The sequence below is a fragment of the Homarus americanus genome, unplaced genomic scaffold (assembly GCF_018991925.1).
Source record: "Homarus americanus isolate GMGI-L3 unplaced genomic scaffold, GMGI_Hamer_2.0 scaffold7267, whole genome shotgun sequence".
In the NCBI taxonomy this organism is placed as follows: domain Eukaryota; kingdom Metazoa; phylum Arthropoda; class Malacostraca; order Decapoda; family Nephropidae; genus Homarus; species Homarus americanus.
In genome coordinates this window covers 48,371-64,122 of record NW_024724577.1, presented here as the reverse complement: position 1 = coordinate 64,122, position 15,752 = coordinate 48,371, and the positions used below count along the sequence as shown (strand labels likewise).

Here is a 15,752-nt window from a genome sequence, read left to right as displayed (position 1 = left end):
CCCCCACCTACCCTAACTATGTCCCACCTACTCCTAACTATACCCCACCTACCCTAACTATACCCCACCACTCCTAACCATACCTCCCACCTACCCTACCTACAATTCCTACCTACCTTAATCTATACTCACCCTACTCCTAACCATACCTCACCTCCCACCCTACCTATACTCCCTACCTACCCTAACTATACCTCACCTACCCAACTATACCTACCTACTCCTAACTATACTCCCACCTACTCCTACCTATGACCCCCCCTACCCTAACCATAACCCTACCTACTCCTAACTATACCCCTACCCACCTCTACCCATACCCCTACCTACTCCTAAATTATGCCCCCACCTACCCTAACTATACCCCACCCACCCTACCTACACCCTACCTCCCTAACCATAATCCCACTCCTACCCTAACCTATACCCCACTCCCACTCCCACCTATACCCCTCCTCACCCACCCTAACTATACCCCCACCCAATCCCACCCACCCTAACTATACTCCCACCTACCCTACCCATACCCCTACCCACCCCTAACTATACCCCTACCTACCCTAACTATACCCCACCTACCTCTACCCATACCCTACCCACCCTTAACTATACCTCACCTACTCCTAACTACCACCCCATAACTAGCACTCCCACCTACCCTAACTATACCCTCACCTACCCTAACCATACCCCCACCCACCCTACCTATACCCCTACCTACCCTAACTCATACCCCACCTACCCTACCCATACCCCCACCACCTACCTATACCCCCACCCTACCCTAACTATACCCCCACTCCCACCAACTATACCTCACCTACCCTAACTATACCCCACCCACCCTACCTATACCCTACCCACCCCTAACTATACCCCACCTACCCTAACCATACCCCCACCACCCTACCTAACCCCACCTACCTCAACTATACCCCTACCTACCCTATCTATACCCCTACCTACCCTACCTATACCCCTACCCTAACTATACCCTACTTCATCTCTAACTATACCTCACCTACTCTAACATACCTCACCTACTTTAACTATATCCTTCACCTACCCCACCCCTTAAACAACCATTAAACTTAAACCACCCAACCCCAATTGACCCGTAAATTAGGATATGGTCTTGGGCACAGCGGTGTACTTATCAACAGCACACCTACAGGTGGGGTCCCCTACACGCTGCTGGGGAGGGTGAGGAGGGGAGGGGGTGTGGGGAGGGAGGGAGTGCAGTTGTGGGGCCCTGGAGAAGAAACAAGTGAGCATCTATCCTGTCAACTGAAGGGCTTTTTGTGCCATTGTCTCAAGTGTGTTTGGAGTCCGTGGTGGTTTTAGATACAGTATGTGGTTCTGTCTTCCTGCCCTTCTCTCCAGACACAGTGTAAGGTATCAGGGGGAGAGAGAGAGAGAGAGAGCCAGACAGCATCCCGTGTATAAGTGACATTAAACGTGTCTGATGTTGTCTTACCGGAGAACTGAGACAATAGACTCGATTTACTCACAGTGTTGCCTATCTTGTACACTACACATGTACACTTATCTGAGGCCTGTGTACTGTACTGCTAACCTAACCTATCTTGTACACTACACATGTACACTATCTGAGGCCTGGGTGTACTGCGTGTACCGCTAACCCAACCTATCTTGTACACTACACATGTACACTTATCTGAGGCCCGGTGTACTGTACTGATGACTGCTAACCTAACCTATCTTGTACACTACACATGTACACTTATCTGAGGCCTGGGTGTACTCTGTACTGCTAACCTAACCTATCTTGTACACTACACATGTCACTCTTATCTGAGGCTCGGTGTACTGTACTGTACTGCTAACCTAACCTATCTTGCACACTACATGCATTACACTTATCTGAGGCCGGTGTACTGTACTGCACTGCTAACCTAACCTATCTTGTACACTACACATGTACACACTTATCTGAGGCCTGGGGTGCACTACGTACTGCTAACCTAACCATCTTGTACACACATGTACCTTATCTGAGGCCGTGACTGTACTGTACTGCTAACCTAACCTATCTTGTACACTACACATGTACACTTATCTGAGGCCTGGGTTGTACTGTACTGTTTAACTTAACCTATCTTGTACACTACACATGCACACTTATCTGAGGCCTGGTGTACTGCACTGCTAACCAACTATCTTGCACACACATGTATACTTATCTGAGGCCTGGGTGTACTGTCCTGTACTGCTAACCTAACCTATCTTGACACTACATACCTATCTGAGGCCTGGGTGTACTGTACTGTACTGTACTGCTAACCTAACCTATCTTGTACACTACACATGTACACTTATCTGAGGCCTGGTACCACTGTACTGCTAACCTAACCCATCTTGTACACTAACATGTACACTTATCTGAGGCCCAAGTGTACTGTACTGTACTGCTAACCTAACCTATCTTGTACACCACACATGACACTATCTGAGGCCTGCACTGTACTGTACTGCCAACTTAACCTATCTTGTACACTACACATGTACACTTATCTGAGGCCTGCACTGTACTGTACTGTCTAACCTAACTTATCTTGTACACTACATATGACACTTATCTGAGGCCTGGGGTACTGCACTGTACTGCTAACCTAACCCATCTTGTACACACACATGCACTTATCTGAGGCCTGGATTGTACTGTACTGCTAACCTAACCTATCTTGTACACACACATGCACACTTATCTGAGGCCTGGGTACTGTACTGTACTGTACTAACCTAACCTATCTTGTACACCAACATGTACACTTATCTGAGGCCTGTGTACTGTACTGTACTGTACTGCTAACCTAACCTATCTTGTACACTACACATGTACACTTATCTGAGGCCTGGGATTGTACTGTACTGCTAACCTACCCATCTTGCACACTACACATGTACACTTATCTGAGGCCGGGGTTGTACTGTACCGCTAACCTAACCTATCTTGTACACTACACATGTACACTTATCTGAGGCCTTGGTGTACTGTACTGCACTGCTAACCAACCTATCTTGTACACTACACATGTACACTTATCTGAGGCCTGGGTGTACTGTACTGTACTGCTAACCTAACCTATCTTGTACACTACACATGTCACACTTATCTGAGGCCTGGACTGTACTGTACTGTACTGCTAACCTAACCTATCTTGTACACTACACATGTACACTTATCTGAGGCCTGGGTGTACTGTACTGTACTGATGCAACCTAACCTATCTTGTACACTCACACATGTACACTTATCTGAGGCCTGGGTACTGTACTTGTACTGCTAACCTAACCTATCTTGTACATACAAATGTACAACTTATCTGAGGCCTGTACTTGCTGTACTGCTAACCCAACCTATCTTGCATCACATGTACACTTATCTGAGGCCTGGTGTGTATGTACTGTACTGCTAACCTAACCTATCTTGCTACACTACATATGTACACTTATCTGAGGCCTGGGTACTGATTGTACTGCTAACCTAACCTATCTTGTACACTACACATGTACACTTATCTGAGGCCTGTGTACTGTACTGTACTGCTAACCTAACCTATCTTGTACACTACACATGCACTTATCTGAGGCTCCGTGTACTGTACTGGTACTGCTAACCTAACCTATCTTGTACACTACACATGTACACTTATCTGAGGCCTGGGTGTACTGTGCTGTACTGCTAACCTAACTATCTTGTACACTACACATGTACACTTATCTGAGGCCTGGGTGTACTGTACTGTACTGCTAACCTAACCTATCTTGTACACTACATATGTACACTTATCTGAGGCCTGGGTGTACTGTACTGTACTGCTAACCTAACCTATCTTGTACACTACACATGTACACTTATCTGAGGCCTGGGTGTACTGTACTGTACTGTACTGCTAACCTAACCTATCTTGTACACTACACATGTACACTTATCTGAGGCCTGGGTGTACTGTACTGTACTGCTCACCTAACCTATCTTGTACACTACACATGTACACTTATCTGAGGCCTGGGTGTACTGTACTACTAACCATGCTCTTATCGCCTTACCGTCCACTGGCTGGCCTTTGGGGGGTGTGCACAATAAACTAGCCTCTCCGCAACACCCTATACATTAAGAATCCAACTTGCCTTCCACTTCCTTTCCTTCTCCCTCCCTCCCTCCCTCCCTCCTTTCTTCTTTCCTTCTTCATTTTCCTCATGTCCCTTTTTCCTTGTGTTTGTGTCTGTCCTTGTCTGTCTGTCTGTCTGTGTCTGTCTGTCTTTGTTCTGTTGTTTATGCATCTGTACTCATGTCTGTGTATACGTGTCTTTGTATGAGTACATGTCTGTGTATACATGTGTCTGTATATAACAATAATTAGGCAGTAAACGGGAGAATAACACAAATAAAAGACAATAATCAAGAAACAAAATAAAAAAAGTTAAAAACAAGAAATGAGAGAGACAGAAGAATGAGGAATAAGAGACTGAGAATGAGTAATAAGAAGAGAAGAATGAGGAATAAGAGACTGAGAATGAGTAATAAAACGAGAAGAATGAGGAATAAGAGACTGAGAATGAGTAATAAAACGAGAAGAATGAGGAATAAGAGACTGAGAATGAGTAATAAGAAGAGAAGAATGAGGAATAAGAGACTGAGAATGAGTAATAAAAAGAGAAGAATGAGGAATAAGAGACTGAGAATGAGAAATAAGAAGAGAAGAATGAGGAATAAGAGACTGAGAATGAGTAATAAGAAGAGAAGAATGAGGAATAAGAGACTGAGAATGAGTAATAAGAGAAGAATGAGGAATAAGAGACTGAGAATGAGTAATAAGAAGAGAAAAATGAGGAATAAGAGACTGAGAATGAGAAATAAGAAGAGAAGAATGAGGAATAAGAGACTGAGAATGAGAAATAAGAAGAGAAGAATGAGGAATAAGAGACTGAGAATGAGTAATAAGAAGAGAAGAATGAGGAATAAGAGACTAAGTATGAGTAATAAGAAGAAGAATGAGGGAATAAGAGACTGAGAATGAGTAATAAGAAGAATGAGGAATAAGAGACTGAGAATGAGTAATAAGAAGAAAAATGAGGAATAAGAGACTGAGAATGAAATAAGAAGAGAAGAATGAGATAAGGGCTGAGAATGAGTAATAGAAGAGAATGGGAATAAGGGCTGAGAATGGTAATGAAGAAGAATGAGGAATAAAATAGGGGCAGGAAAAAGGACAGAAAACAGAGAAAAAAGAAGCCGTAACGCTAAATATACCACACAGGAAGGCGATAAACCTTGGTAACGCAGAGACCTCCCCCCCCCCCTCCTGGGTCTCGACAAGCAGGCTTGGGTGATGTTTGCAGCTGTCACAATGAGCGGTGGGCGTGGGTTGGGTGTGGGTTGGGTGGAGGGAGAGGAGGGAAAGAGGAGAGGAGGACGAGAGATGAAACGGTGTATGTGGGCGGAATTGTGGGTGGGACGGACGAGTGGGTGGGTGGGGAAAGCTTTTGATAGTTGGGTGATTTGGGTGGTGGTTGTGGTCAGGTTAGGTTTGGTTAGGTTAGGTTCTTCACGTTTCGATATTGCTCAGAACCCCTCCCTCCCTCCTCACCACTCCATAGGACTCAACATCTCCCTCTACGCTGAGTACTGTATGACGTAAGCGTGTACTCAAGTATGTACTCACTCTCCTCCCGTGTACTCAGCTACTCAGTTCACTCATGACTCACCTGTAGGAAGAAAATTATTTTAAAATGTTTACTAAATAATAATAATAATAATAATAATAATAATAATAATAATAATAATAATAAAAACAATAATAATAATAATAATAATAATAATAATAATAATAAAAACAATAATAATAATAATAATAATAATAATAATAAAATCAATAATAACAACAATAACTCAACCCAAAAAATAACGTTACCAAATCTACCTTACTCTAACCAAATCCTAACCTAACCAAACGTAAACCTACCTAACCTAACCTAACCAACCGCTACACAGCTACATAACAAGAAGTCTTTTCTCTTAGCTTCGATCACCGACCAATTTAACACTTAAGGCCCAGCTGGTATACACAAGGGTGGTGCTTGAGGGCTTAACAACATCTAACACTCAACTAAGAACTATACCTGGTCCTGAAATTTATTTTATTTTAACCTAACCTAACCTACACTAAATTAACCTAACCTACACTAAATTAACCTAACCTACACTAAATTAACCTAACCTACACTAAATTAACCTAACCTACACTAAATTAACCTAACCTACACTAAATTAACCTAACCTACACTAAATTAACCTAACCTACACTAAATTAACCTAACCTACACTAAATTAACCTAACCTACACTAAATTAACCTAACCTACACTAAATTAACCTAACCTACACTAAATTAACCTAACCTAAATTATTCTATCCAACGTAAAACTAAATTAACCTAATTAAGATTAAATTAACCTAACCTAACCTAGCGGGATTTCTTTTTTTTTTAGAGGAAACTTTTATTTCCAATGGAATTTTATGAAGGTTTAACGAACGAGAAATTTATGAAGGTTTAACGAACATGCCGAACTCTATACCGGCCCATGGGCCACCTCGGCGTGCATTTGTTTAAGGTTCTGCGAAGCTGTCGCCAACACAACAACCACACCCCGAGTTAACGAGCTGCATGGCCCAGTGTCAAGGAATAGTCCGAGAAGACCGGACAACTCGCCAACTGCACTGGCTAACCATTACCCCGGAATACGATTCCCAAATCGATTAACATCCAGGTCCCCAATTACTGCTGGGTAGACAGAGGCAAATGGCGTAAAGAAACTTGCCCACAGTTTCACCCTGCCCGGGGATCGAACCCGGGACCGCTAGCTTGCGAGGTGAGCATGCTGACCACTACACCACAGTCTACATACACACTGAACTGTATACCTACATTGTCTACATACATGCTAACCATTACACCACATTGTCTACATACGAACTAAACCAATGTAGACAACTTTAACGACTTTACTGTAACTCATCCAACGACCCACTTTTGTAGAGGTGAACGACCCCAGAATTTCGGTGAGGACAACAACCTCGGGGAAGGAGGAGGAGGAAGAGAGAGGAGGAGAGGTCGTGTTATCCAGTTGATGGTAGATGCAGATAGGGAACTAAGAATTAAACAGACGGTCTCCTTGTTCCTGCCCGACTAAGGAAAACACAGATGCCTTCAAAACACTCATGGGGGCGCCCGCCGCACTCTCTCATATCTACCTTCTATTCCTCTTTCTTCCCTCTCTATTCCCATTCGTCTCTCTATTACTTATACTTCCCTCCCTTTATCCACAATCTTTCCTCCCTCCTTCCCTCTCCCTCCCTCTCCATAATCTTTCCTCCTCCTTCCCTCCTCCCCTCTCCCTCTCCTCTATATGAAGACTGGAGACACACAAGACACTGAATAGTTAACTCTCTCTAAAACCACTACAGCTGTAATAATAAGATGGAAAACAAGATGGCGTCAAAATACACCAAGACTCGAGTATAATCAGATGTGTTCACTGAGAGCTTTATATTACAGGAGTATAATTATTGTTACGAGGGTTTGAGAACCTGCACACACACACACACACACACACACACACACACACACACACACACACACACACACACACACACAGGCCTGATGACACTAACGAGACTTGCATGCATTAGAGAGAGAGAGAGAGAGAGAGGGTTAAAAACGAACACATATAAAGAGAATCTAATCCCATATATAAACAATAAGGTCACATGTTGCTAAGTCTGACCCTCCACCCCCCCACCAAGCCCGGTGTTTATAAAGGCGCCATATTAATGTGAGTTATGGCGCCATGGTGTGATGACTGATGAGACTACACCACACACCCCTACACCCCAAGACTACACACACTCCCTACACCCAGGACACCACACACACCTACACCCCGAGACTACACCACCACCCCTACACCCTGAGACTACACCACACACCTCCCTACACGAGACTACACCACACCCCTACACCCTGAGACTACACCACACACCTCCTACACCCTGAGACTACACCACACCTCCCTACACCCTGAGACTACACCACACACCTCCCACACACTGAGACCACACCTCCCTACACCCTGAGACTACCACACCTCCCTACACCCCGAGACTACACCACACACCTCCCCACCCCGAGACTACACCACACACCTCCCTACACCCCGAGACTACACACACACCTCCCTACACCCCGAGACTACACCACACACCTCCCTACACCCCGAGACTACACCACACCTCCCTACACCCCAGTACACCACACACCTCCACCCAGAGACTACACCACACACCTCCCTACACCCTGAGACTACACCACACACCCTACACCCTGAGACTACACCACACACCTCCCTACACCCTGGACAGTGTTACATTAAAATAACTTTGCCATGGACACCAATACTACAATAACACCACTATATACCTACACCCGCCTACACCCTACACCATCAACAGAATTATGGCACTGAGTTTCGAACCAAGGGACATCAGGTTGCAGTTTGAGTCATTCTAACCACTATGCCACAAGATTGAGTTAGTGTTACACCAGGTCTATTAACACCCAGATAACGCCACACTACACCATACTACACACCACTACACCACACTACACGCCACTACACCATACTACACCACACACCATACTACACCCTCCTACACCATACTACACACACCACTACACCACACTACACCCATACTACCGCCACTACACCACACTACACTCCACTACACCATACTACACACCACTACACCACTCTACACACCACTACACCACACTACATCACACTACACCACACTATCCACTACACCATACTACACACTACCCTCCTACACCCACTACACACCACTACACCATACTACACACCACTACACCACACTACACCACACACCCTCACACCACATACTACACCCTCCTACACCATACTACACCACACACCTCCCTACACCATACTACACACCACACCCTACACCACTACCCACACCCCTCACTATACACACACACCTACTACTCCACTACACCACACACACACCCTACACCTCTACACACCACTACACCCACACACCACTACACCACTACACACCACACCACACCACCACTACACCATACTACACACCCACTACACCATACTACACACCACTACACCATACTACACCCTCCTACACCACACTACACCACACTACACACCACTACACCATACTACACACCACTACACCACACTACACTCCACTACACCACACTACACACCCACTACACCACACTACACACCACTACACCACACCACACGCCACCACACCATACACACACCACCACACCATACCACCCTCCCACACCATACCACACACCACCACACCACACACTCACACACCACTACACCATACTACACACCACTACACCATACCACACACCACTACACCACACTACACACCCACTACACCACACATACACCACTACACACTTTTACCCAACCCATACACCACTACACCATACTACACACCACCACACCACACTACACCCACTACACCATACACCACTCACACCTCACACCCTACACCACCACACACCACCACACCACACACACCCTCCACCATACACACCACACACCCTACCCACACACCACTACACCCTCACCTACCCCCCACCAACACCCTCCTCCTACCTCACACCTCCTACACCACACACCACCACCCCCCTACACCTCCACACCCACACCACACTACACCACTACACCATACACACATCACTACACCACACTACACCCACTACACCACACTACACACCACTACACCCTAACACCACACACCACACACCATGCACACACCACACACCACTCACACCACCACACTCCCACCATACACACCACACCATACTACCCACACACCCTACTGCACCACATACTACACACCCTACACCACACACGCCACTACACCACCTCCCTCACCCTACCTCACACCCTCCTACACCCTCCTACACACCACTACACCTCCTACACCCACTACACTCATCTTATCCACAACCCTCCTTATAACACTCACCAACACACCGTCTCATATATCATCCCACACGCTGTGATTCTCCTGAGTATTGTCTCTCCCAAGTGCTGCCTCCTCCCCCAAGTGTTGCTCTCCCTCCTCCCTCCAAGTGCTGCCTCCCCGTGACACCTCCTCCTCCAAGTGCTGCCTTTCTCCCCCAAGTGACACCTCCTCTCCTCCTCCAAGTGCTGCCTTTCTCCCCCAAGTGACACCTTCTCCTCTCCTCCAAGTGCTTCTCTCCCCAAGTGTCACCTCCTCCCAGTGCTGCCTCCTCCCAAGTGCTGCCTCCTCCCCCAAGTGCTGCCTTCTCCTCCTCCAAGTGCTGCCTCCTCCCCAAGTGCTCTCCCCAAGTCTCTTCCTCGGCTTCCCCCAGTGCTCCTTCCTCCTCCAAGTGCTGCCCTCCTCCTCCAAGTGCTGCCTCCTCCCTCCAAGTGCTTTCCTCCAAGGACACCTCCTCTCCTCCTCCAAGTGCTGCCTCTCCTCCTCCAAGTGCTGCCTCTCTCCTCCAAGTGCTGCCATCTCTCCTCCAAGTGCTGCCTCTCCCCAAGTGCTCCTTCCTCCCCCAAGTGACACCTCCTCTCCTCCTCCAAGTGCTGCCTCCTCAAGTGCTCCTTCCTCCTCCAAGTGCTGCCTCCAAGTGCTGCCTCCTCCCCCGTGTCCTTCCTCCGTGCCTCCTCTCCTCCGTGCTTCTTCCCTCCTCCAAGTGACACCTCCTCTCCTCCTCCAAGTGCTGTTCTCCTCCTCCAAGTGCTGCCTCTCCTCCAAGTGCTGCCATCTCCTCCTCCAAGTGCTGCCTTCTCCTCCTCCAAGCTCCTTCCTCCTCCAAGTGACACCTCCTCTTCCTCCAAGGCTCTCCTCCAAGTGCCTCCTTCCTCCAAGTGCACCTCCCTCCTCCAAGTGCTCCTCCTTCCTCCTCCTCCAAGTGCTGCCTCCTCCAAGTGCTGCCTCTCCTCCTCCAAGTGCTCCTTCCTCCTCCTCCAAGGACACCTCCTCCTCCTCCAAGGGCTGCCTTTCCTCCTCCAAGTGCTGCCTCTCCTCCTCCAAGTGCTCCTTCCTCCTCCAAGTGCTTCTTCCTCCTCCAAGGTGCCTCCTCCTCCTCCAAGTGTGCCTTCTCCTCCTCCAGTGCTCCTTCCTCCTCCAAGGACACCTCCTCCTCCTCCAAGTGTTGCCTCCTCCTCCTCCTCCTCCAAGTGCTCCTTCCTCCTCCAGTGACACCTCCTCCTCCAGCCTCCCTCCTCCTCCTCCAGTTGCCTCCTCCTTCAAGTGTTGCCTCCTCCATGTATTGTCTTCCTCCTCCTCCAAGACGTCAACCTTATTCATCTTTTGTTCTTCTCATCCCGTTTGCAGATGCCCTCAGTTGGCCCGAGTATAAGGAGGTGAGGAGAAGGAGGAGAAGGAGAAGGAAGAGGAGAAGGAAGAGGAGGGGAGAAGGAAGGAGAAGGAAGAGGAGGAGAAGGAAGAGTAGCAGGAGAAGGAAGGGTAGGAGAAGGAAGAGTAGGGAATAAAAGGAAGGTGGAGGAGGGAAGGAGAAGGAGGGAAAGGAAAGGGAGGGGAAAAGGAGGAAGGGGGAAAGACGAGAGAAAGAAGAACAAGAAGAAGGAGGGAAAGAAGATAGAAGAGGAGGAAAAGAAAGAAGGAGGAAAGAAGAAGAACAAGAGAGAGGGCGTTACTTAAATCATTACCTTTATTTGTTTGTTTTCTTGTTCAACTCTGGGAAATTTTGAACAAGTGTGTGTGTGTGTGTGTGTGTGTGTGTGTGTGTGTGTGTGTGTGTGTGTGTCATATGTATAAGGTCTTAATGTGTATGTGTTAATGTGTTGCGTGTGTAAGTATATGTGTTTGTGCATACGTATGTGTGTGTCTTGATGTGCATGTAAGTCTGTGTGTGTATGTGCGTGTGTGTGCGTGCAGGCATGTGTGGTGATAACTGTGCACGTACATGACAGTCAGAAGGGGTGTCCGGCTAAATATTCCACTCACACATGCCTGATGGTAGTGATGGTGGTGATAGTGGTAGTGGTTGGTAATAAATAGTGATGATGGTAGTGATGATGGTGGTGGTGGTTGGTGATAAATAGGGTGATGGTGATGACAGCAAGTGGTAGTTATGATGGTGATGACGGTTTTGGTGGTGGTAATGGTGATGGTGGTAATGGTGGTAGTGCAAAAATTTAGGATAATCTTATAGCCAAATCCAAGAACAAACGTATTCACAGACAGACAGACAGACAGACAGAGACAGAGAGACAGACAGACGGACGGGTAGAAAAATCAAGCAAAAGTTTAAAAGAAAAATGTCTACAATAAATTGACAGCTGTAGTTTACAATGATAAAATTTTACGAAAGAAATTAATGAAAAAGACCTAAATTTATATTAAAACTTATAAACTCACGTCAATTTATATTAAAACATGAAAAAATTCTAAATTAGTTTATATTAAAAGTGAGAGATAATCAAGTCAGTTAATATTAAAAAATATCAGAAAAAATCGACCAGTGTATAAAAAAATATATATATAAACTATGGGCACAACTGAGAAACTGGGTCACTGTTAGGTCACGTGTGTACTACCTAGTCACATATATACTATATAGTAGACCACCTGACCTAACACTATATATACAGTGACCTTACTTGACCTGACCTAAACTAATTTAATCTAACCTAATCAAACTTACTCTAACCTAACCTGATCTAACCTAACCTGATCTAATCGAACTTAATCTAACCAACAAACCAAACCTGACCTAACTTAACTTAACTAACCTAATTAAGCTTATTCTCAACTCCCAACCAACCAAATATCCCCACCACAACAACCACCATCAATCCTAACAACAACTGTCATCAGCATCACTACCACAATTTGTACTGCCATCAACCCCCCACCAAAACCACAACCATCACATCATTACACACACACACACACACACACACACACACACACACACACACACACACACACACACACACACACATAGGCCTGTGATTCATAAGTTAAGCTGACCTTCCTTCCTTCCTTCCCTCTCTCCTTCCTTCCTTCCCCTCTCCTCCTTCCTTCCCCCTCCTCTCCCTCCTTCCTTCCCCTCCTCTGGGACAGCCACCCTAGCTAGGCCATTCTCTCAAGGGTTAAACACATGACAAGTTATGGTCTTATGGGATGTATGGAATGAGGCCTGGCTGTGTGGTTGGTGTGGTGGTAGAGGAGTAGTAGTGGTCAGGTGGTAGTGGTGGTCAGGTGGTGTGTTATTGGTGGATGGTGGTTAGATGGTTGTTGGTGGTAGAGGTGGTAGAGGTGGTAGTGGTGGTAGGGTGGTTGGTTGTAGCGATGTTGGTGGCGGTGGTGGCGGGCAGAAACCCTTCATATAAATGGGTGTCTGTGTGTCACGGCGTCTAGACAGTGAGTGTGTGTGTGTGTGTGTGTGTGTGTGTGTGTGTGTGTGTGTGTGTGTGTGTGTGTGTGTGAGCATACCTAGAGAGGAGGTCATAACCCTCACCGTCTCCATACTGTCCTCCATCAAATCTCCTATCATCTCCTAAGTCTCCATCTCACTGTCAAATCTTACGAGCACCAAGAATCAATATAGCTGACATGAGTAGAGGTGACACAACATTCTTAAGACGGTCATGTCGAATATCCTATCCTAGACTATCCTGACTTATCCTCTACTAGACTATCCTGACTTGCCCTATCCTAGACTATCTAACTTATCTATATCTAGAATATCCTGACTTGACCTATCTAGACCATCTGACTTTATCTAGACTATCCTGCCTTATCCTGCCTAGACTATCCTATTCTAACCAATTCATCCTATCTAACATCTCCTATCCTGAGCTATTATGACCGAACTATCCTAGACTAACCTAACTAACTATCCTAGGCTATTAGGACCTAACCTATCCTCACCTATAACCTAACCTAACCTAAGTTTAAGTCATTCTAGAAACTTATAGGAAACAGGTGGTCCAAGGTGAAGCAGTAAGATGGCTCATAAAATTGTTTAAGACTCATAAACACAACTCACACACACACACACACACACACAGGTAAATGATCACTGACCGCTGGACACACACACACACACACACACACACACACACACACACACACACACACACACACACACACACACACAAAAACAGTATCAGAAAAATATTATTAATTTTGTATTGAAACTCCAACATTTACAAACACTTAAAACCACAACTGGACATATTAACAAATACAATAAAAAGAATAAAATAAATAAAATAAAATTACAAAATAAAACAGCCTCCATGTTGTGTGTATGTCGGTCATGTTCTCAGAAACTTTCACTGGCAGTTAAAGACCGAAAATGGCAGGCTGAAAATTATGCCGGAATTTCCTTTACGACTCGTCAGGCTGGACAATTGAGCAGGGGTTTGAGTGGCACTCTGGGGTCCCTTTGGCGACACACATTTACACACACACACACATACTACTACTACTACTACTACTACTACTACTACTACACACACAAACACACAGAGGAAATCAGGCTGGATATTGCGTGGCTCGCCTTAAATTATGCACGCGACAGATCTTAATTGCAGTGAGCGCACCCACAAGCACGCACGCAATGCATTAAATGTCCATTGAAATTGGCGTGTGAGGAAGGCGGGGTTAGGAAGGCGTGGTAAGGAAGGCGTGGTGAGGAAGGCGTGGTGAGGGCATGGTAAGGAGGCGTGGTAGGAAGGCGTGGTGAGAAGGCGTGGTGAGGCGTGGTGAGAAGGGTGGGTGAGAAAGGCGGGTTGGTGAGGAAGGCGTGGTGAGGGAGGCGTGGTGGGGGGTGATGGGTGAGAAGGGGGTTAGGAGGCGTGGTGGAAGGCGTGGTGAGGAAGGCGTGGTGAGGGCATGGTAAGGAAGGCGTGGTGAGGGCATGGTAGAGGCGTGGTGAGGGGCATGGTGAGAGGCGTGGTGAGGAGGCGTGGTGAGGAGGCGTGGTGGTGAGGAAGGCGTGGTGAGGATGGAGGAAGGCGTGGTGAAGAGAGGAAGGCAGGATGAAGATGGCATGGTGAGGGGAAAGGCGTGGTGAAGAGGAAGGCAGGATGAAGATGGCATGGTGAGGGCGTGGTAAGGAAGGCGTGGTTAAGGCGTGGTTAAGGCGTGGTGAGGGCATGGTAAGGAAGGCGTGGTGAAGAGGAAGGCAGGATGAAGATGGCATGGTGAGGGCGTGGTAAGGAAGGCGTGGTTAAGGTGGTTGCGGGGGCATGGGGCGTGGTGAAGAGGAAGGCAGGATGAAGATGGCATGGTGAGGGCGTGGTAAGGAAGCGTGGTTAGGCGTGGTTAAGGCATGGTGAGGCGTGGTGAGGGCGTGGTAAGGAAGGCGTGGTTAAGGCGTGGTGAAGGCGTGAGGATCAAGTGTTAGCAGACGTCGCCTAAACATAGACGGAGTGTTTCTGGGAACTTAACTCCTTATAATTTTGTTATCATTAAGTTGGATCGCCAGACATCTCTCTCTCTCTCTCTCTCTCTCTCTCTTACTTTCTTACTTTCTCATTTATTTTCGGTGGTTCATTCTAAATCTCTCTATCTGTCTTTCTCTGTCTCAGTTTTTAGCTGTTGAATCTCTCTCTCTCTCTCTCTCTCTCTCTCTCTCTCTCTCTATCACCCCC

At 46.6% G+C, this 15,752-nt stretch overlaps 1 protein-coding gene across 1 annotated transcript; it reads left to right on the top strand.

Moving 5' to 3' along the window:
* The first annotated feature begins 4,625 nt into the window (after positions 1–4,625).
* LOC121864445 (putative uncharacterized protein YOR309C) lies at positions 4,626–5,039 on the top strand. The gene has a single exon (XM_042363468.1). It carries the CDS (start codon positions 4,626–4,628, stop codon positions 5,037–5,039), a length of 414 nt encoding a protein of 137 aa, XP_042219402.1.
* Positions 5,040–15,752: the final 10,713 nt, after the last annotated feature.